The sequence below is a fragment of the Chamaea fasciata genome, unplaced genomic scaffold, assembly GCF_029207755.1.
Source record: "Chamaea fasciata isolate MVZ Bird 193981 ecotype frontalis unplaced genomic scaffold, bChaFas1.0.hap1 SCAF_6, whole genome shotgun sequence".
NCBI lineage: Eukaryota > Metazoa > Chordata > Aves > Passeriformes > Sylviidae > Chamaea > Chamaea fasciata.
In genome coordinates this window covers 60,753,572-60,775,777 of record NW_027094091.1, presented here as the reverse complement: position 1 = coordinate 60,775,777, position 22,206 = coordinate 60,753,572, and the positions used below count along the sequence as shown (strand labels likewise).

Genomic DNA, 22,206 nt, shown 5'->3' with positions numbered 1-22,206 from the left:
GTTGGCTTCAGCGGGACGAGGTGAATACCCAGGCAGGCACCCAGTCCAGTGGAAGCTGTGTCTGGGTCTGCCTTTCACATCTGACTGGGAGCAGGTTGTTGAAGGATGGGGTGGCAGGGAGAGGGGGGTGTTTACAGTGAGTCTTGTAATAATTGTAGGCTGCCTCATGTAAATGGAATTAACTTCTCTAGTTACTGATGGATGAAAAAGCTTATAAATGAGGCAAGTCTTAAAACACTTGTGTGTGGTTGTGCTCCTCCCTGGCCAAGCAGTACTTCATAGGTAAGTGCCAGCCTGGAGGTCTTTGCTTTGGTGGTCCCAAATGCCACTGGAGATGTTTCCTCAGGGTGTGAATCTGCCTGATTCAAGCCTCTGAATTATTTTGGTCATAGACTCCTGGTGTCTTGTTCAAGAGGTGTGTTATCAGGAGTGAAACACGAGATTTATCTTCCTGCATTGCTCATCATATTAACACTCTCCTAATGCTGCTTTGAGCACCTCCTGAACTTTGATCTGAGTCTTTGTTTTGTTTGAGCGTAGGGACAAGTTTACTGTGTTCATTGTGTTGTATTTCTTACTTTATGGGATTTTTCTTTTTACTGGCTACCAGTAAGCCTCACTGGAAGTGGTATCTTGCAGCTTAAGGATGCTCCATAGGAATATGGATCAGCACAGTGATGTGGGTTATGCCTAGTCTGGTGATACTGCTTTTGCTTCTTGGGCACTGAACGCAGTGCTCTTGCCCCACGTGGGTGCTGCAGCAGGAAGGTGCCTCACTGAGGTATTAGTCCAGCTCCCTGGTTTTCAGTGAGCACCAGCATCGAGGGGAGAAGAGTTCCCCTGCTGTTTGTATGAGCTGGTGTAGTCCTGCATGGAGAAAGGGCTTCCTGATGGTCCTGGTTAGGGCATGAGATTGCCAGAGCTCACCAAAGCTTGACCACAGCAATATGGTAATTTTTGAATTGTAGTCAGCAAGTAGTCATGTTCCTGCCCCAGGACACTACTCAGTGTAGTCTGTTTTTATATGAGTTATGCCTCTCTTATTTGTTTCCTTGTGTTGATTTTCTGTGGTTTGAAGTTTCGGGTCTCATTTTTCACTTTCTCTGATGTCTAACAATGTCGCTGTCTGAATTATCTTTAACATCCTTCTCCCTCCCAAGCTTTAAATGCCAGTTTTTATCTTCATAATGATGAGCATTTATTACTTAGACGATAAAACAGTGCTTTATTGTTTTAAGCCGGCAGAATATTTTAATTCCCTGTTGGAAAAGATGATACTCCTCTAACTTTTTGATCTCCTGCTTTTCAACACACCAATTTCTCCTCCAAACTGCTTTAGCAGTATTACATTTTCTTGCCAATTTGTTCCATTGGTCAAATGGTTAATAAATGTCATTAGATATAGAGATGCTCTTTTTGCATACAATCAGGGGTAGTAAACAGTGGGAGATGTGATCTTGGCAGTCTGTTGTGCTCCAAGAAAAAGTCCAGGTGCATTCCCAGAGAGGCTCTGCCACCAGCCCGGCTTCTTTTACATGTACCCAGCCACAGGGAGACAAACTGCAGTTGACATCACTTTGTGCTTGTTTCAGACCCAACAAGGGCTGGATGCTGGGAAGTGTCCTCTGTCCCCTCCCTTCCCCACAGCCGCCTTCATCTAATAAAAGACTCTATGGCCTTCTATGAGTCCCTCTTTTCCAGGATATTGAACTCAACCACTTTGGCCTTTCTGCCTGTTCTTCAGATGGAGCTTTTCTGAAAACAAAGGAGGAAAGAACAAGGGTGATGTTTGCTTTGGCTGCTAAGGAAATAGAGCTCAATAGTACTTGGCTTGTAGAATAATTTTTAACCAGTTATGAAACTTGGCCTAAACTCCCATTACTTACAGAAACTCTATTTTGGGTGACTTGTTCAAATGTGTACTTTCCTTTGAAGACAAATAGTAACTTTTTCTATTCAAGAGATTACCGTGTAGCATAGGTTATGCCACAGTCTGAAATGTTATCTTGGCTGGCTTACTAAGCTTCACTAAGTCAAAAGAAAAAATGGACCATTAAAGAACTCCTAAAACCTACTTTAAACCTAAAGTTTTCAGATATTTTTCACTGCTTGAAGTTAGAAAGACTAGCAACAACATAGCAATATTTATTTTTTTCCTTTTCTTAGGAGATGAGAGAATTCGGTTTCTGTATTAGGATAATTCTAAGACAATTTGTCTTGAATTCGAGCTCAAATTCAAGTATTTGTTTTAATACACTCTTGAATTGAAAGCACCCCCAAGGGGAGAAGTGAGTGAGCACTTCCCCGTGATTTTTAAGGTTAACTGCTGTGTGTGTTTGCAAGTATGTTTCTGTGTGAGCACACTGGCAGAGTGACTGAGCATTTTACAGGTTTGTTGTAAAATAAACAATGTGTGGAACGATTCCTTATTAACACTGTGGTGTCCATTTCTTCTACAGCTTATATTTTCTTAACTTGGTTTAAGAGCGTAAGTTTTTTTAAACATGACTTATGAAAGTTGTGTTTCGAATAGCAGTGGGTTTTGAAGAATGCTAAAGGTTTGGGAAGATGTAGGGTGAATTCATGTAACAGGAGACAAAGTTATGTTAGATTCAGATCCTACCAACCTATTCCTCCTCACACAAGGAATACTTTGATTCCTTTCATCAGCCTGTCAGCTTGCCATTCAGACCAAGCTGTACTTCAGACTTGGCTGGACACCATCTGTTCTCTAAAGGTGAAAGGTGTCGTATATTTAGCCTGAAAGTTTTCACTTGAAGCAGGCATTTTACTGAAGGTGCTCCTGGGATATCACGTTGCTCGTCTCTGTGCAGTTTTGCTTTGTTAATCCTTGTCTGGGTGTGCTGAAGGAATGCCATCGGTGCTTTACCAGTGCAGAGGACATCCCTTGCCTCCTTGGTGCTGGTCAGCTCCATTCCTGCCCCTCTTTGCCCTTGCAGCGTTGATGTTACTATGATAATATTGCACATTTTTCCATAATGAAAGCGAGAGGAGAAGCAGTGTGGTATTTATTTTTCTGTTTGCTATGGTAGCAGTAACCCCTTGGGTATGTCCTACCCTTCCCTTAGACATTTCCTCAGAGCCTTCTGTGGTGCACACGTAGGGAAATGTTTGTCCAGCTTTCAGGAGTCTAAGGTTTGCATGTGAAACTATGACAATGTAGAGACATTGCCTGAGAGGACATAAAAAAGTCACAGTACACAAAGGTGTTGAGCCCTATCCATCATGGCTACAAATTATGAACCTGCCTGCTCACATCCCTGAAGTACTTTAAATGATTTGAGTATTTTGCCATTGGTTCTTGGGAACTTTTCACACGAACATTGGCGTCATTTGAGCAATTATGTATGAAGGAAATTATGGGCAGTGAAACGGTGATACAGAAAATCTGGAAATGTCTGTAGTCTTCTCCAGTGTGCTGTCCCTAGCATGCATCAGGAAAAGATGGAGAAAGCTTTTCCTTAGACAGAGGTTGGTTGGTGTCTTGGTGCTTCTTGTAGTCATCTCTCCTTGTTTGGATTTTAATTACAAGCCATTCAGACAGGATGTAAAATAAGCAAGAAAGCCCTTTATTCCCTTTCAGGTTATACAAACAAGGAAAGAAACAGTGAACTGACCCTGTCCCGTCCTCTCAGCATTGCTTTGTTTTCTAATAGCTTTTTGAGCCTGAGGGGCTCATGGCCTGTAGCCTTCCTATTACACCTGACTGACAAGGATCACTTCTCAAATGCCAGCCAGGTACCTCAGCACCTCCTGCTTCACTTGGCTGCAGATAAAAATTGCGTGTGACACCTCTGCAATGTGTAAGCCTGGCCATAAAGACCTTCTGGGGAACACTGCCTGGAGTCTTTAGTGCAGAGTTTAGGGAATGATAAAAATGTCTTTTAAGAACCATACATTTTGAGTCATGACAAAGGCAAGTGTCTTCTGTATAAAGATTTTAAATATTGTGGACTGTTTCTAGGCACAGCACAAACAAAGAAGGTTCTAGAAGGCTCTGTCCAGCCCTGGCCTCTGTTCCCACCCGGCAAAAAAGCTGAGGGTGCTCTGAGCTCTTTGCTGAGTGCATAAAGCTGTTTGCTGAGGAGAGGATGAAAGTGTCTGTGTGTGCTCAGCTGAGTAATAACAAACATCTCCAGGGAGCAGACCGTGTCAACCTCAGACACTGCCTTTCCAGCTGAAAGTACAGGTTAAGCTGCTTTCAAGTGACGCTACTTCTAGTTACCTGATCACTGTTTAGCATTAAAAATTGAAGAGCGACCAGGTAACTGTTGAACAGGACTTGCTCTGGTTTCCCATTGTCTTTAGCAAGACAGGGAGCTTCCATGAGACTTGTCCAATATTTGTCTTGAGGAGGATAACTTCCATCTGTGTAGACATGATAATGCTGATTATAGTAAGGCACCTTGCTGTTCCAACCACAAAACATAAAATCTAGAAATAGGGGTTTTTTGCATTTAGTTTGGCCTTAAAACAATAGTGATAGTTGCCTTTGCAAGCAAAAGGATATCCTCCTATTTTTTTCACTGCGGGTTAAATTCCTTAGTTTGGAATCATTTAAAGATATTTCTTCCATTTCCATTAAGGTCTAAAAATAGCATGCAGGCTCTTTCTGCGCTAAGAACTTCATTTTCTTGGGGAGAGGGATACAATTCTTATCCTTTCAACACATGTGTTTTCTTCTCTTTTTTCCTTTGGGAATACTATCCTTAGATGTACTAACAAGCATGCCTTTATTCATGTCCCTCCCACTTGCCTTCTCCTTTGATGATCTGGTCCTGGGGACTGATGCCTTTTAGCTCCCCTCCAGGGTGTGTGGTCTGTGCCAAGCAGCAGCAGCAGCAGCACAGAGCTGTGCTGGGTAATGGTGCTCCAGGCTCCAGCCTGCCCTCTTCCATTTGTTTTATTTCCCAAACTTTTATTGGCAGTGTTGGAAATGCAGGGAGGTGCCGAGGGTGCTTTCAAACAGCTGGGAGAGCTTGCATCTCCAAGTCTTGTTTACTGAGTCTTTAAGGGGAGGTGCACCAAGTGCCATCACTGCCATCATAAATCTAACTCGGCTTGTTTTCCAAGGGGAAAGTGGTCTTTGGAAAGGGAAAGCATTTCTGAGAGATAACAGCAGTTAATTATCTGAGGTGATCCCCAGAACCACAGGATGCCTCTCACCACCAAAAGCCCCAATTTTCTTGATGGTCTTAACAAACATAGTTACTATTTTCTTATCTTTTGTTGTTTCAGCTGCAGTGACCAGGTTTTTTCTGGAGCAGGCTAGAGTCAGGCTACTCAAAATACTGTAAAAGTATATCTATGAGCATAAATTACCATGAGGTGGTACTGGAAATGAGAAAATACCCAAAACAGTGGCTTGCTGCTCTCACTGAAACGCTTACCTTGAGAGACAGTCGTATATTCGTTCTGCAGGGTTCAAGAGGACACAACCTCAGCCTTTTATGGACACTGTACTTACAGATTCACATTAAGCAGTATTAAAAATTATTTACTGGAGAGACTTTAAGGGGACAGGAGGTAAGATAGTTTTTTGGAATCAATGGGTCAGAACTAGATTTTTGAGAGCTACTGTACAGATGGTCATTGCAGTGGAGGAGTGCTCTTGCGTGGAGGTTCTTTATGCAGAGCTATTTACCAGAGAGATAATCAGCCTTGGCTGGAGTCCTGGTCTGCATGGCAATGTACAGGTGATGCTGCACTTAACTTCCATGCTTACTTTGTTTGGATTTCAGTTATATTATTATTAGACGGAGGCTAACAAGAGATGCACAAATTTTTGTCAGCAGCCCAGGTTTTGTAATGAATCCTTCATTAAAACATATCAACAATCTGTTCCCCCAGGACACAACCCCCTTGGCTACTTCAGGCAAAGAAAGGCAAAACAGCAATTTGTTTTTCTTACGCTGTTTGAACACAAGGAGGCTCGTGTATTTATTTTTAGATTGAGCAAAATAATCCATCTCAGGGTTAGAAAAGCGTGTAAAATCTTTAAAGAATGTTTTATTTCCTGCAGGCACCCACGCAGGAACAGGACAGTGCAACCATTGTTTGCCGAGTATTTTGATGTAAAATGCTTAAATTGCCAGGATCATGCAATGTCAGCTGAAGAAAGCTCATGGGAATGGTTTGGTTTCAAACCTGCGACGAGGGTGGTGACAGGCTGGAGCTGCTGTCTTCACTTGGAGCTGGGCTTCTGAGTTGAGGTGTGGGCAGAAGCAGAAGAGAAGGTGGTGTGGCTTTTTTTTTAGTGGAATAACTTTGGTGTTGCCTTGGAAAAGAGAGGAGTGTACTCAAATGAGTTAAGTGTGCTTGTGGAACTGTCCACAGGGAACTTGGCTACAGGGGAGCTGCTGGTGAAACCTTGGTGCCCACAGAGGACCTGAAACAGCACCCAGAGAATTTATTTTAGAAGGCTCCTGTGGACTCTGAGACTGGTAGATTGGATTTGTAGTCTACAATGAGGTCTTGTGACTTCAAGCAAGCAGCATAAATACAAATGAGAAAACAAATGCATTTGTGGTGTAATTTTGAAGACTTTGGCTGGATAAGACAGAATCCTTCTGTACATTTGTGTGGTGCTCAGGACTGTTTTAGTGTGCAAACAGCAAAAACCATAGATTTTGTTTTTCATGAACTACAGAAGTGAAACTTAACACTGGAAGCAATGTCAAGCAGATCTACTTTACCTTTGCTTTGATTTGCTGGAATTATTCCAGTCTCAATCCATTAGGTTGAAGAACTAGGTTGGTGAGATGGGAGATCCAGGATGTTTTGCTTTTTTCTGCTCATTTTCCATAGCTTAACCCACCCATCTGACCACCTGAAGCTGGCACAAAACTCAAGCAAGTGCATCCCCAAACATGTATTTCTTACAGCTGCTGCACAGTGAGCTGCCTTGTTACTGCTTTCTACAAAGAGAATCTCATAGGAGGTTTTTATAAAATTTCAGCTATTCCAGTTTTCTTTGTGCTTAATTTTCTCTTTTTGTCCTTTTGTATTCTACCTTATGTTTGGGGGTTTTTTTGGTTGTTTTTGTTTTTGTTTTTCTTCCTGTTGTGGTTGTCATGTTTCTGTTGAAATGGAGTGGGCTCTCTTCTTCTGTGCCAAAAAATGATGTGTCTTGTGATAATTTCTCCTGTGAAAATTAATCCTAGTCTTGGGCAACCTGCTGGGAAAATTGCCTTCCCTTCTCATGGATTTGTTGTTCTGTGACAGCAGCTTCCTGAATTTCCTGAAACAGCTCAAGCTGCTGTTAGAGGGACTCTGCTGCCAAATAGTGCCTCTGTGTTATTTTACAGTAGTAATGAAACCTCAGACAATAGTCCCTGTAAGATAATGGCCTTTAAAATCTGTAGCTATAGTTTATAGTCATTAAGCACATACTGAGCTCTGTATGATTTGAGATTTTAAACAAATGATGTCCATAAAGGTTTCATGGCAGTAATGAAAGTCCCTTTTTTATTTCTGAAATGTTTTTGAGCTTAACAGAAAAATAGCACCAAGGAAAACCTAAATATATGCAAGTATTCCCACACTTGTATATGAGGGAAATGTGAGGGCAAGGAAGGGATTGTCTCATCCTTAAAATACAGTTTGCTTTGAAGAGTTTGCACACACTTTAGCCTGATTTGTTAATTGACTTAATCCGAAGCTCACAGGCAACTGCGCAAAAACTTACACTTGTAAGCTTTAGCTCAAACTCCTCCATTTTCCTTTTAAAAATACTAATACTTTTTGCATGAACTTTAAAAAGGGAACAAACAAAACCCCAAACCTCTACGATTTCTTAGCGTGAAAGAAATCAGAAGAAAATCTTATGTTGACTACCGACCTTCATCTTTCTTACTTGACTCAATTTTTATAGTTTTGTTTGCTTTTCATCCCTGTTTCCCCTGTGTAGTCACGTCTCCAGTGGTTTGCAGGGGTCTTTTTTATTGCAGCAGCTGCAACAGTGATGTTTTCCCAGGTTCACCCAAGTGACTGTCGATGCCAGAGCTGAGAAAGTTGTGTTTTGTTAGAAGAGTTGGGTGCTGATGGAACCTTTGGGCTGGAAATGAAAGTGTGGTTTTATGCCCCACGGAGCTGTTGTGATGTCTAAATTTCACCAGGATGTGCTTCAAAACCAAGTTGTTTTCTATGGTTTCCAATCCATTTAGCTACAAGCAATTAAAATATCCCTGATCCGTAGTTCAGGGAATACAAGGCCATGGACTAGGTTCGTGCACATGGGAAAATACAGCATTGTACATGGACTTTGTGTGCTTTCCAGGGAAAAGAAACTTTGCTGGTAGCAAAGCATTCGTTGATCGCATGGCAGGTTTTCTTTGTGTTTTCCTCATAATCTACAATGCCTACTTCATAAAGGTTTTTAAATTATCATTTTCAAGTTGTGCAAATATTGGGTACAATATAAGAAGCACTACAGATCTGTAAAATGAAAATAATTGTAGAACTTATGTTCTGTGATATGTAACATTTAAATAGCCTTGGCAGAGAATCTGCTTGGTGTCTGGTGTTCCTCAAGATAGTGTGTGAAAGCCTTTATGAATTTTCATGTTTATGTATTTGTGTCAATCAACAACACGGTTTGAGCTTCAAGCTTTGGCAGCCTCTTTCAATACATGGTAGAACATTATTGCATCCATCATCAGGATTAGTAGAGGCTTGGTTAAAACGTCCCTTCTCTCTTGTTGGCTGGGTCATTTTGGAAACATGCCCTGTGTGTGTCCATCTCGCATTTGCCTATAGCACAGAGAGGATGGATTTTTATCCGCGCAAAAATACAGGTGGGAAGTTGCTTTGGAGAGTAAGTTGGCTCGTTATCGCTAGCATGACTTGTGTGCAAGGAGGAGAGGGCCTCTAATATGCAAGATTCCTTCTGCTCTGGCTGGCTGAGCACAGATGGGTGAAGTGAGGATGGGATGGTAGGTTTCAGTCTGATTTTTGCCCTGCCTGTTGTTTTCAACTAACCCGTCATGCAGTGAAGTATGTAGTTTTGTGATCTTCATTGCATTCAAGTGGCAATGACTCTGCAGTTGACATGAAAAATAAATTTAAAACTAGATATTCAAGTATCATAAAGCATAGTGTTAAATGGGAAGCATCTGAAGATGTGATTGTTTTGTTTGTTTGTTAGTTTGTTTGTTTGGGTTTTTTTAGCAGGAGAGCTGGTGATCCTCTCTGCTGATAGTTGCAGGGGCAAAGTTCTCATTAGAAAACAAAGAAAACCTGACAACAGAATGAATGAAGGGAACTGGTAATTGGCTTTTCTCATTGTTGCTGCAGCATTTTGCTTGGGTTTTGTTGGGGCTGATAACTCAGTCTGAGATCAGGCAAAGGGCAATTGCTGGCATACTTGAGCTGTACACACACACATTTCAGTTTTAATTAGGAGGAGATACCAGGCAATGCATTCGTGCTGTAGCTGTTCTTCTCCTACACTGCCTGGGTACCTGCAGCACCAGTTTCACTTAAGATGGAGAAACAAGGGGCTTGTTTATGCACAGGATGTCAAAGGGCAGCTCCAAGTGGGCTGTGACAGCAGAGGCTTGCAAATAGCAGGGATAAGCAGTTGAGTGGAAATTACTGAGATGAGAATGAACAGAAAGGTCTGCAATGCCTTAACACTTGCCTGAGAGGCAGCCTGTATCCGTTCCAGTTAATGTCTGCTTCCAGACCTCCTGTCCTTGTCTCTGCACACTCTGTGTGCTCTGACTGCCGCTGGCCTTGTTTGAGGCCACGCATCTCAGCGGTGTCACATGGTGGCTTCTGAAATAATGCATGGCCAACTCTCTTTGGGAGGCGATTTTTTTGACATCTTGCTTGAAACTACTCTGCCACAGCCTCTTGACAAGGCAAGCTATTTAAAGACCAGGGAGAAAGCTTCAGCCCCCTACTTCCACAGATGAGAGCCATACGGTCCTTCAGCTCCACTTGGCACATGTGACAGAGTGGGATGAAAATGTGTGCTGTAATTTTAATGGAATATCTTTTAAAACAGAAATAACCTTAGAAGCTCTCTAACCCCATCTTCATTACGAGAAAACCCCCTCAAAGCAACCACTGCTTATTCTTTGTAGTATCTATGGCCCACATATTATCAGGGCCAGTGGGGCATCTCTTTTGTGTGCCTGGTGGTTTCTTGGGCAGTTTACTTTGGGTTTGGTTTTTAGTTTATTATCCTGATTTCCTCATTCATTCCCTAACAGAGCAGCGCAAGGCTCAGGGTGTGAGCAGAGCTATGTGGTCATGAAAGCCGGTGGATTTTGGAATTGCTCGTGAGGAGAGGACATGGAAGTATTTCTGAAAGTTTCGTCACACGCTTGCTATGCAGTGTGAATAGAGTGCCTGTGCAGATTTTAAATTGTTTTCTAAATTAAGAGCCCCCTCTCTTCTTTTGTGGGTATGTGCACCTGTGTATTTCTGCATGCCTGTTGTAGTAAAGACAGACTAATTCGTCAAGTAACTTCCAGGGCTTCTTACGTTTGTGTAGATGCTTGAAATTCTTTTGGCCTGAAGTCCTTTTCAGTTAATGATCAAAGTAGTAATGAATCCTTCAGCGGCTGTTTTCCTTTTTTTTTACTTTTAAATCAGTATTCTTATTAATATTATTAGTAATTAAATTAGTATTATTGCTGCGAGAACTAGCTGTTATTGAAGCACAGCATCACTTTAGATGGGAACACTGGCTCTAAAAAGGCAAACCAAACCCAGCAGGCCAAGAATTCCAGTTGTCCTATGATTGTGCTTGACCCTGACCATCAAAACATTCTGTAAGCAACGTGTGGAGGTGCCTGTGTCATTCCCAAACTGAAAGACGGTGGATGTGGCATAAGGAAATCCAAGCTGGGGATTGTACAGATGCCAGTGTCAGACAGCAAAGATGCACCAGGCTTAACTGGAGTTGTCTGTGGGGAGCACGTTACAGTGTTCCCAGGAAAGGCTGCAAAAGTGCTAGCAGGGATAAACAGAAATGTGGAATATCTGATCTCCCACACCCACAGTCCTCAGTGGAGCTGAGCTCCTTTCAGGGATTTCTTTGCCATTATGGCTTTGTAACTCTTCCTGCAGCAACATCTTTCTTCTTTCCCCTGAACTCTCTTCTTAAAGCTGGCAAGGACATCCCTTGCTGCTGGGTGGTAATTGTGGTTTAATGGTGCTTTAGGGGTTTAACAAGCTGAAACACAGCCAAGTTGTGACTTGAAGGAAAAAAAACCCAAAAACAAAACAAAACTCAAAAAAAAAAGGGAAAAACAGACTCAGGGTGCAGAAAAACCCATCTCCTTCAGGCATTGGATTCATAGCTTTGTAAAAGATGAAGTGTCCTCAGTCACTGGAGCTGGGATGGACGGAAAGGGGTGTGCCACACAGGTTTGGGGCACAGGGACAGTCACAGTTCTACCTGGGAGCAGAACCCCCACGCAGACAGCTGAGCAGTTTTGGTGTGGTTTTGACCCAGTGTATGTCCCAAACACTCTGAGATTGTAATCTCTAGAGCAATCATTTCACCTTGTATTTGATAATGGTGTCCTAAAAAAACCCAACAAAACCAGAGGTCCTTAATGCTGCCGATGCAGTCTTATGTGGTGCTTGTTCAGAGTCATGTGTTTGCTTTCCTTTAAATTTTGTGCCATGAGGAAGAAAATGGTTTCTGCTGAGCCCCTGGACCTGTGAAGAACCAGTCACTGAACCCTTGGGGGTTACGATAAATCCTCCTGACAACTGAACTATAAATACTCTGCGTATGTAAACCTGTATCAATGTCAAAGTCTTTTCAGGCTCATCAGAAAGAACTCCAGGAAGGGGGATGTGGGTTGTTTGGCAAGGATAAGAGAGGTCCAGACTGGCAGTTACAGATATTCTCTTACTCTCAGGTAAATTGCATTCCACTTTTGTCATCACTCATCACCTCATAAAACTCAAGTTTCTGAAATGGGTGAAGTAAACTGATTTTGATTTGTTGCAATCAATCCATTATAGAGAGAGAATTTTGAAATACTTTGTCCAGGCAGGATCTTCATTTCTTACCAGTTTCGTGGGAAGTTTTTTCTGTGGTGCTATCATGGGATATCTCAGGAGTTTCTGTAGCATTTTGCACAGGAAGACGCAAGTGAATGTGTCTGCTCTTCACCACTTACTGAATTAAGAAGTAAATAAGGCTGAGCTACCAGGTTGAGCCTGGTGAGAAGAAAAAGAGGAAAAGTGTTGCCATTTTTGGCACCGTGAGTTACGAAGCATTGCAGTCTCTTGCCATGTGGTGGCTCCTTGCTGTTTGCCCTCCCTGTCCCCTCTTCCTGTCTGCTGTGGCACACGTCTGCAGGCCTTGCTTTTATTCATGTGACTAATCTGGCCATACCTCAGCTTTCGTTTGTTTGGGTGAGTCAGGCCAGAAGCAGCTCTCCATATGAGATTTTCTGAAGAAATTCAAGGCTTTGTCAAATAAGCACTGCGTCAATGAGAGCTTTATCTAGGCTCAGACAAATAAGGTTGTAAGGAAAAGGCATTCCTCATCTCCTCTTCTCCTTCCAATGTAAATAATGCAGCATGTGGGAAAGAGATGAGTGGACTTCCTGTGAAAGGGCCAAGGATGACAATTTTGGACTTTATTGAAATGTTTGCTTGCATTGCTCTTTACTTTTTTCTGGGGAAGATCCTTCTGGTTGGGCACTCTAGCTCACTGTCCAATGTGAATAAAGTCTTCCTGGCCTTTCCCTTTCAGCAATTACTCTGATGGCTGGACGCTTCCATAGAATTTCTTATTTATAGACAAGAAACTGATCTGGCATGCATTTTGCTCGTTACAGCCACTCAGGTCTTCGGTTGTTTTCTGTTTCAGCCTCCTTTAATGATATCACTTAGGAAAGGACATGTGAATGACAGGTGCTTTCAAAACACATGCCTTGTTAGTAGATGAGAAGCTGATCTCTGGAAGGGAAGTGATGTTCCCCATGGCTGGGGCACATGAGTGTGTGGAAGCACACATACACTCCGAGAAGGGATATGTTAGACCCTGACAATAAAATTCAGGACTGGGCGTTTATAGTATCAGGTGATTGACTGTCAGACCTCTTCAGGCTAGCTGTGTCAGCTCAGCAGCTTTAGATAAGTTATTGGTAGTATCAGTAGAATGTTTGTTCCTTTATCAGGTACTTTACCAGGTCTACCACATCTTCATCTCACTATCAGGATGTTTAACTTTGGGATTGATGAGTCAGACTGGTTTCAGCTTTATTCAGCACTGAAAGCACCGTGATGCCCCCTTTTTCCATTTACCACCAGTAGCTTTGCAAACACCATTTGCCACTGGTGGCATTGGTTGGGTCGTTTTACCCCATTCCGGGCAGAGCATCCTGGCGGAATCTCCGGTCACCTCTGCCAAGGACTTGAAAACGAGGCATTTTAGAAGTGCATTTTTAACTGCCCTTCTGATGGGGATTTTAATCCTTACTAGCATTTTATTACTAATGGACTTCCATGAAACTTATTGAGCTGTGGGTAAGCAAATGTTCACTGAGTGCATGCCTTTCTCATGTCAGTTGGTAAAAAACCCAAACAAACTCATGCTTCTTCCTCCTTTCTTGTTACAGCAAACCAACCCCATTGATGTGCAGTCCATTGAAGAAATTTTGAGGGTAGGTACTCTTAAATAATAGACCTCTGTGTTTGTTTAGATTATGCATGCCGTAAGGTAATGGTTGGGGAAAAAAATACCTCTGCTTCTGCTCACTCAGCAGATGTAGCTGTCACTAGTTTTGGGGTGTGCTGAGGAGAAGTAAAGATAAGAGTCGGCCTTGAATACAGCTGGACCTGTAAGATCAGTCTTTTTATCAGTACATAAATGTAATACAGTCTGGTGCAGTTCCAGACCGACAAGTCATCCAAGACAGCCAGAGTTACTCCTACATCAAATCAGGGGGCTGCCATTCCCACGTGCCCTTCCTCCAAAGGCTCTGGACATGCTGCCTCGTGTCCGTGTTGCCAGCCCCAGCAGCATGGCCCTGAGCAGGAACACACCTGTGTCCCTCCCACCTGCCTGTGCGTGGCACTGCTGGTGCTCCCTTGCTGTAACTCCAGTCCACTCATGCAGAGCAAAGCCACATCTGATGCTGTAATCTTGTGTCAGGACTAACTCTTGGAGTACATGCTCCAAGAAGCTGTGGCTGAGTCCGTGTTATCCCTTCCCTGTGCACAGTGTGAAAACGCCCTGGGATTCACAAGCCAGTAGTGCTGATCTTGAGGAGACAGTTCCTTAATGCCAAATGCTATTCTGAGATGCTGAAGTCCTGATGGAATAGACTGGTTTCTGCAATTCACTTTCCTTGCTGTTGCTTGAGGTTGTAAAATCCTGATGCCTCGATTGCTCTCCAGAAGCTGCTGTTGGCACAGTGTTTTAGCTGGAGGGGAGCTGTGCACAGGTGCCCACTGACTGCCCTGTGCCCTTCCACGAGGAGGACTCCTGGAAGTCTGGCATCCTTTTGTGTTTCACCAGGCATATCCTGTGTTCTTGCCTGTTAGTAATGCATATCACTATTTTTGTAGCAGCCATGGGGAAACATGCCAAAATGCATGAAGAAGTAGATCCAAATGAACCTCTGTGCCTATCAGCAAAAATCCTGATAGCTGCTCCTCTCAATCTCTTTCCAGGAAATGACCCGCTCTTGGCCGCCTCCCCTGACAGCTCTTAATACTCCTACTAAAGCAGAGCCTTCCAAATTTCCATTCCCAGCAAAGGTAAGACACCCTCTTTCTGCCAGGACTTTGGATAAACTGCAAGAGAGCTTTCTGGCTCTTGCGTGTGCTTCTGTCTGATTTTGTCCTTCTTCTATAAATATGGGCTGTTAGCAGGTATTACCTTCAGAAGTAGTCAGATAAATTAAAGCACAATGGGGATGCGTAAAAAGTGCTTCAGCAGCTTAGACATTTGTTGTAATCGTGGCCTTCAAATATAGCTACTTTTCTGAGACATTTTAAGTATCTCTGCTGAAGCACAAAATACATTTTGTCTTTCTGTGAACAGAAATATTTGCTGACTGTGTTAAACAGAAGTGTTTGGTAGCTCTTATAAAATTTCTTCAAGAATGCACATACCCCTAATGTGCTAACAACCCTAACATTTTTGGTGACAGTAGCAAGTTATCATTTCTGTCCATGCTAAGCTACATCAGGCCAGCTTAGACTATTGGACACTTTGACAAGCTAATTGAAATGTTTATTAACTACAGTAACATACGAAAAACAAATAATCAGTACACTGCTCTTATGAGAGAACTCGTTTATTTTATTCTCAATTTGCATTTTGACCTTTTTTTCTAGGAATTGCAACCTGAAGGATCTGTAGCAAAGGATCAGAGTAAGTAGATACCCAAAGGAAACACACAATATGTGTATTGACAGATAGTTTTGTGTGTTCTGTGTTATACATGACATGTCAAATGTTTACATTGATTATGAGGTGTGGTTTCCTCTGCTTTGTTGAACAGTGATGAATTTAGAAATGGCTTAAGAGATTGTGTACATTCATTACCTAAACATTAAGGCAGCTGTTCATCAGAGGACAAACAGTATTTCATTAGGAAACCACATTTGGAATGATGAATAATCTGAATTACAGTTATGTCCTAGAAGAAAGTGATGAGTCTAACCTCGTGCTCAGAGACCATAAGGCAAAATAGGCTACAAAGGAGGCGAATAAACCCAACCTATTCATTTGTGATTTCCAGAGCAGTATGGAGCACCTTCAGAAACGTTGCCAGGTTCTCAGCCAAGAACATCGTAAGTAACAAGACCCTGTTCACTTCTCTACTGTGCAGTTAATGAAAAGAACCTGAAAAGAGATAAATTTTGGATTACTCAATGTTTCTGAAGATTAAGATTTTATCAGTCTGACTTTTCTTTAAAAACTTCTGATACAGGGAATTTTCACCCACGGAAACATTACTGTTTCATGATGGAATCATAGAATCTTTTAGGTTGGAAAAGACCTTTAAGATCATCCAGTCCAATTCTTAAGCTGACAATGCCAAGTCCATTGAGTCTTGTCATGATTACAATGACACTGTTCAAAACAAAACTGCAGAAAAAAACCCAACTATTAATGCACCAAATTAAAGTTATTTTGTTCTTTTAATCTGTGGCTATTTAACATGACAATTTTGTGCTCTTCAACCTACAATAATGCATCCAACTGACATAAATTACAAAGGATCCAAACTGAATCTGATTGATCCTGGATATTGTTTTGAAGCCTGGGAGGGCTAGTAAGGCTACACCTACAAGAACTGTAAAAAACGGGACTGAAATTTTAAAGAGAAAAAAAAAAAAGGTAGATAAAATAACTTGATGCTGTCCTTACAGGCGAAAGTGGTTATCTGTTAATTAGGTTAATTACAAAAGTTGCTTGAAAGCAGTTTTGTGTGGGCTGACATTAATCTTTCAGGATTAACTTGGCTACATGCAGCATTGCAGGGTTCTGAGCCCTGAGTAACAGAAATCTTTCCGTGTCTGGAAGGCTCAGGGGTCCGTGTGCAAGGCACTTGCTGAAGCATTAAATTTTAATGTCTGTCAGTTCATATGATACATAAAGATCTCATTACTCCATGATATGTTCATCCATTGAAGGCTGCAAACTACAGACTCCACTTGTTTGCCTTTTCCTTAAAAAATCGAATTATTTAATTAAAAAACAAACAAAACTGGGCTAGTCACAAGTAAGAGCAACAGCATTTCTCCATCTTGGTTGAGATTGTAGAATTTTTCACTCAAGCTCTGTCGGGTCTGTTAAACATCCCTTTTCCTACTGTTCCAGACTAATGCAGAGGAGCTCTCACTCACTGGCAGTGTGGGATAGTGTCTTGCTGAGCAGTCAGCTACCCCCTTAATCTCTTCTTTATTTTGCATCACTTTCATCCACCCCAGATTGCTCCTCTTCAATGCTGTCTGGAAATTTTCATTGCACTACTAAAACTGGTAGTTCCAACTACTCCAGACTGTGCCTTCCTCGCCAGCTACCCTCTGACCATCATCATTATTTCAGTTCTCAGCTGCTTGTAAAAATCCCTTTAGTCCTTTAGTCAATTTTCCAGGCAGCAGAGATGGAAGAGACTTTTCCTGCAGACAAGGATTGAAAAGACTCCTTCCTTAGCCCACAGGGCCAGAATTGTAAATTTGGCATGGTGTGGAGCTCTGTGCTTAGCCATGATCCCCTCTCTGCTCAGCATCCTTGCCAGGCACTTCAGACCCAGTGCTCATCTGCAAGGGATGTGTGAGCCCATGGTTGGCAAAGGCAGTGGAAGCAGGAGGAACAGGGTGGCCTGTGGTTTGTGTCCGAGTGAAGTTTGCCCGAGGACTTCCTCTACTTCTTTCCCTTGAAGCGCTTCATCCCTTCTTTTTTGTGCTTGTTTTCTCTGGCTCAACAGGCTTGGCTTTCTGTGCTGCTCAAAGGGCACGAGGCTGTCTGAAAATTCAGCTGCCTGGAGTAGCTTGTGTTGCAAAGGGTAGCTGGCTGAAAACAAACAGTGATTGTGCTTGTTAATTAGAAGATGAAATCCCAGGGCATCTGTGTGCCCAAATTAAGCATTCAGCTTTTCCGAGCATGCAGGGATTTCCCAGATGGATTTCGTTCTTGAATGCAGCCCTGAAGTTTGCACCTGGCAGTGCTGGAATGGAAGCAGCCCTTCTTTTAAAAGGCAAGATGCCAGCTCATTCTTGGTGTTGCATCTTTAACCTGGCTAGCAGAGAGGGACCAGCCTGTTCTTTCAGTGAGGTTGTTTGGCAAGTGATAATAATTTTAGTGCTGCTTCTCTCACTAAAAGAACTCTTTTTAAACAGCTTTAGGGAGATTAATGGTGTGTATATAAGCTGCAAATGAAACCTTGGCATCTATTAATTCCTGAACTAACTGGAGCATTAAAATTATTAAGGCAGATTTATTTGCTTTAACTAGGCCATTTAGCAATTTGTCAAAACCTTGTTTTGGGGAAACTGGCTTTGTCTACCCTTGCAGAAGTATGACTTGCAGTTTTAGTGTTCTTCTTTGATTCCAAAAAGACCATAAGTAGTTGCATTGTTCTTTTATGCTGATGCATTTTATTTACCAGCAGCTCAGGTGGAAAAGGTAGTCCTTTTTATTACAAACAGTTAAATCAGATTTGAAGACATCTAGGTAGTGTCTTTGCATGTTCCTGTCTATAGCAGAGGTTTGAAACTAAATGATCTCTAAGGTCTCTTCCAACCCAAACCATTCTATGATTCTGTGATTATCCTCTTACCTCTAAAGGAGAAAAGTCTTTAGTCTACAATGCTTAAAGCAGAACAAAACAAAACAATAAAAAACCCCACAAAACAAACAAACAAACAAAAAAAAAGCCCCCACCCCAAAACCAAACTTAAAACCTTCCAGCATCCTGTTTTAGCATCCCTGAAAGTTTCTTCACTACCACCTTGAAGGACTCTTTCCCCTTAGGAGTTGTAAAAGAAAATAACAAGTATTCATTGATATACCAGTAGATGCCTAGCCAAACTGCCCAGAAGTGTGGAGGGTGCCTGTACTGTGACTGTCCTTTTTTCGTTTCTGTGCCTCATCTGTCTGGCAGTGAGCTCGGGCTCTGGCCCACAAGCAGAGCTGGCTCGTGCAGGATTGCTGCAGGCTGTTTGCCTTCTGTAGGAAATCTGGGGCTCTCCTTTTCCAAGGTGGTGTCTCATAGTGCTTCCCTTCAGTGTTTACTCTAAATGAAGAGAGAGGCAAGAGGTGATTTCCAGCAAGAAGGTGTGTGAGGAAATGAGGCAGTGGAGGGTAGATCACAGGGGAATGGCAGTCAAAATGCCTGAACAAAGAAAGTTGGAAAAAGTCGGTACTTTCTCCATCTTTTTCCAGGGTGATGTGTTTCACTGGGGATCATTTACAGTTGTTTTCTTGCTATAAAGCATGTTGTCATGAGGGGTCAGAGTCCTATTTTCTTTTTTGGCCATAAGAAAAATTTCTCACAGAAAGTCCTTAGTTTGAAAAGAGGTTGAAATAAGTAGAGTTTTGACCTGATTGATAAAAATCCCTTTCTCAGATCCCAAGATTTGATCCCATTTTTGGAAGGACACTTGAAGAGTCCTCTGGGTTGAGGAGTCAATTGCCAGCTAGTTTCAGGATTTGAATAACTTTCTGGATAGCCAAATTTTACCTGCCTATTTTTCAACTCCTTTCGGATGCCTGCACGAGAGGGGGCTAACAGTCTGGGGGAGGATTGGGTCCCTCTCCTTCCCTTCCAGCTTTTTAAGAGCCTGGAATACATTGGTAATATATTGAAATTGCAAACAGTAGTTAGCACCTGCAGGCACAGGACTAAATGATGCTTTTGGAAATGTTTGTGGGCAGCCTGCTCTCTTCTCTAGCAATAGTGAAACAGAGCTCATGCCTCCCGACTTATGAACTGCTCTGAGTAGCTGAACTGCTCGACAGTAGTGCTGAGATGTGCAGGAGCATGGAGCTCATTGAGTAGAGAGGAGATAGGCTTGACTTTGGCATCGACTTACACGTGTGTGATAGGAGACTTGAGCAGCAAAACGAGAACCCCGGGACAGAAGAAATATTCACAGGCCCTGAAGAGCAGTGTGTGTGAACATGCACAGCTCCTGATGCTTTCTGTCCCTTGGGGAGCCAGTGCAGGCTGATAGCATGAGACTCTCTTACTGTACCAGTAAAAAACAGAGCAAAACATTTTAACCATCCATTTCAGGTAATGACTGGATTTAGTAGATTGAGCATGCCAAATGTTCAGAAAGGATGGGGGAGGTTGGTTTGTTTAGGCAGGTACAAGCCAAATCTTTTTCAGTGCCTGCTGCTTCAAAATGTGTCTGCCTTGGCTGATATTTATCTTCTGGTTGTCTTTCAGAATGCTCCAGGACGACCTGCAGCTCAGTGATAGTGAAGAGAGTGGTGACGACCAAGTCGGTTTTAGCTGTTTTATACACTAGGCACACAGACTTCCCTTTAAACATCACCACTTGTTGCATTGTTCTGAGTTCTGAGCTAACCTTTCCTCCCCCTCTCCTCTTTGTTTTTGTGAACAAAACAGGTTGTTGAAAGGTCACCTTCTTCACTTGCTCCTCCAAGGTACAGGTTTGTTCCCAAACTACTAGCTAGACCACATAAGGAGAAAAACAAAACTGCTTTTTATATGTGGGGTAGGAGGGTAAGGGTTCCTGATTTCTCTTGTAGCTACAGACTTTGGTTTCTGGCTGCTCTTGAAAGTCAGCTTTAGTTGTGTGGGGTTTTCAGGAAAGTTCCAATTAGAAATGAATAATCCAGGCATGCTGGATTTTGCCTATGAACCAGAATTGTATTTCCTCAACTGCTCCTTTCTCTTCTCCTCCTCCCCTCCACCAGTGTGCCTGTAGATCACACTGCAGCTAATGGGATTTTCAGCTGTAGTGGTGATGGGTGAGATGTGAGTCTAGTTTTAGTTCCAAAGGAAGCTCAAAACAGCAAAGTGGGTAAAGAACAGGAAAGTGTTAGGAAGACTCATTCAGGCTGCTTCAGCTCCTCTTGTTAAGGAAACTGATTGTAAGCAGTTCCTGCCATGTATTTTTAGTCAGAAGCAATATTCAAGGTAGACTGAAGAGCCACATGCCAGCACTTGAGGAAGAAAGATGGGAAAGCTCAAAATTTTTCCTATAGGAGAGCACTGACAGATTTTTTTTTTCTCTTTTTTCTTTTTTTTTTTTTTCTTCATCTGCATATTCTTCAAGCACAAGAGTGGTCTACAAAGTCAGACTTGCAGAGGAGCACACCAATACTTGGCATGATCTGTGTCCCTGCAAACTCTTAAAATAGGAGTGTTCTCATGATATCAGTCTTGGATCAGCAAGGAGCCTGCCTCCAACTCTTAGAAATATGTTGATACTATGTGGGAAACCAAAGAAGAAAAAATAAATTAAAATATCTACATTTTAGTTTTGTAAGCCATTTTCCAAAGAAAAGCACTGTGCATGAAAGGGACAGCTCTTCCTGGATTCCATCCACTCCTTTGTCAGCGTGGAGAAAAACACTTTTTGTTAGAGCAGGGTGTTGCAAGAAATGCTGCTGCCTGATATGGCTATTAATGAAATGCTTACAGCAGCATGACCAAGTAACACAGATGAGGAGAAAACTTAAGGGGGAGAACAGATAAAACAGACACCACCCTGAAATATGTGTTCCTGCCTTGTTCACTTTTATTGGAAGGTTTTCATTTTGAGAGTTGGGTTTTTCAGAAAAGCACTGGGCAGTTTCGATGCTTTTTAAACTTTGGTTGGCAAAATGCAGCTCCACATTGTAGCAGTGGCATCCTGCCTACATATTAGACTGGGTTGGAGTTGAAGGTTTTATTATTTCCAGCAATTTTTTATTCCGGTGCTTTATTTTTTTAAGTATGCCAATGTATTTCTCTGGCCTTCTCCCCTCTCATCTCAGTGTCAAAAACACGGGGTTTAGTTTTATTTTTGAATACTGCCCTGTCAACATAATAAGTAAGTAACCTTCAGTCATGCTGCTTTCTAATTTTATCTCATGGTGGCCTTGCAGTTCCTTACAGTCCCAGCCCAAGAGTGTGGCATCAGCACATTCCAGCAGCTCGGAGTCAGGGAGCACCAGTGACTCAGACAGTTCCTCAGACTCGGAGACAGAGAGCCACTCGAGTGACAGTGAAGGAAACGACCCTCCAGGAGCACCAGCACCTGAGGTGAATGCAAATAAAAGGCAGAGGCTGCTTACACAGCCCCTTGCCTCACACTCTGCTGTCTCAATGCAGGAGACCCGAAACGCTGTCATTGCTCAGGTGTCCACTTGACATCCTTGCTGCATCACTGAACTTTTCTTGCCCTTTGCTTCTCTTCTAGAGTTTGTCAGCCTTAGTTACTCTTAGTACCAACATAATTAGACTTTCAGATTCCCAACCTGGAAGTGTTTCCCCCATGTCCTTTGGCATAGCTGTCAAGCTCTCCTGGAGGAATCAGTACCTTCATTGGGGAGACAAGAGAAGGCGGAGATGGAATGCACAGCTGGGCTGTGTGGGGCCCACCTCTGCATGTGCAGGATTTCTGGGTGCCTTTATGGGCAGTGTCAGGGTGAGACCAGTTTCCTGATAATTTTAGAGGAGCTGCTGCCTCCCTGCAGCTGCTGTGCCTGCGTGACAGATCCAGCTTCTCCCA

General features: G+C 42.6%; 1 protein-coding gene across 2 annotated transcripts in view; it reads left to right on the top strand.

The window, feature by feature from the left end:
• Positions 1-22,206, top strand: part of AFF1 (ALF transcription elongation factor 1) — a 67,492-nt gene that overhangs the window by 29,354 nt on the left and 15,932 nt on the right. Inside the window, exons 4-10 of one of the 2 annotated variants that reach the window (XM_066186564.1) lie at positions 13,617-13,661; positions 14,674-14,760; positions 15,343-15,379; positions 15,750-15,801; positions 19,911-19,965; positions 20,094-20,131; positions 21,581-21,737. In XM_066186564.1, the coding sequence (XP_066042661.1) occupies positions 13,617-13,661; positions 14,674-14,760; positions 15,343-15,379; positions 15,750-15,801; positions 19,911-19,965; positions 20,094-20,131; positions 21,581-21,737 (471 nt within the window). Of the gene's footprint in view, positions 1-13,616; positions 13,662-14,673; positions 14,761-15,342; positions 15,380-15,749; positions 15,802-19,910; positions 19,966-20,093; positions 20,138-21,580; positions 21,738-22,206 lie in introns of both variants that reach the window. The other variant, XM_066186563.1, reaches the window with a different exon arrangement.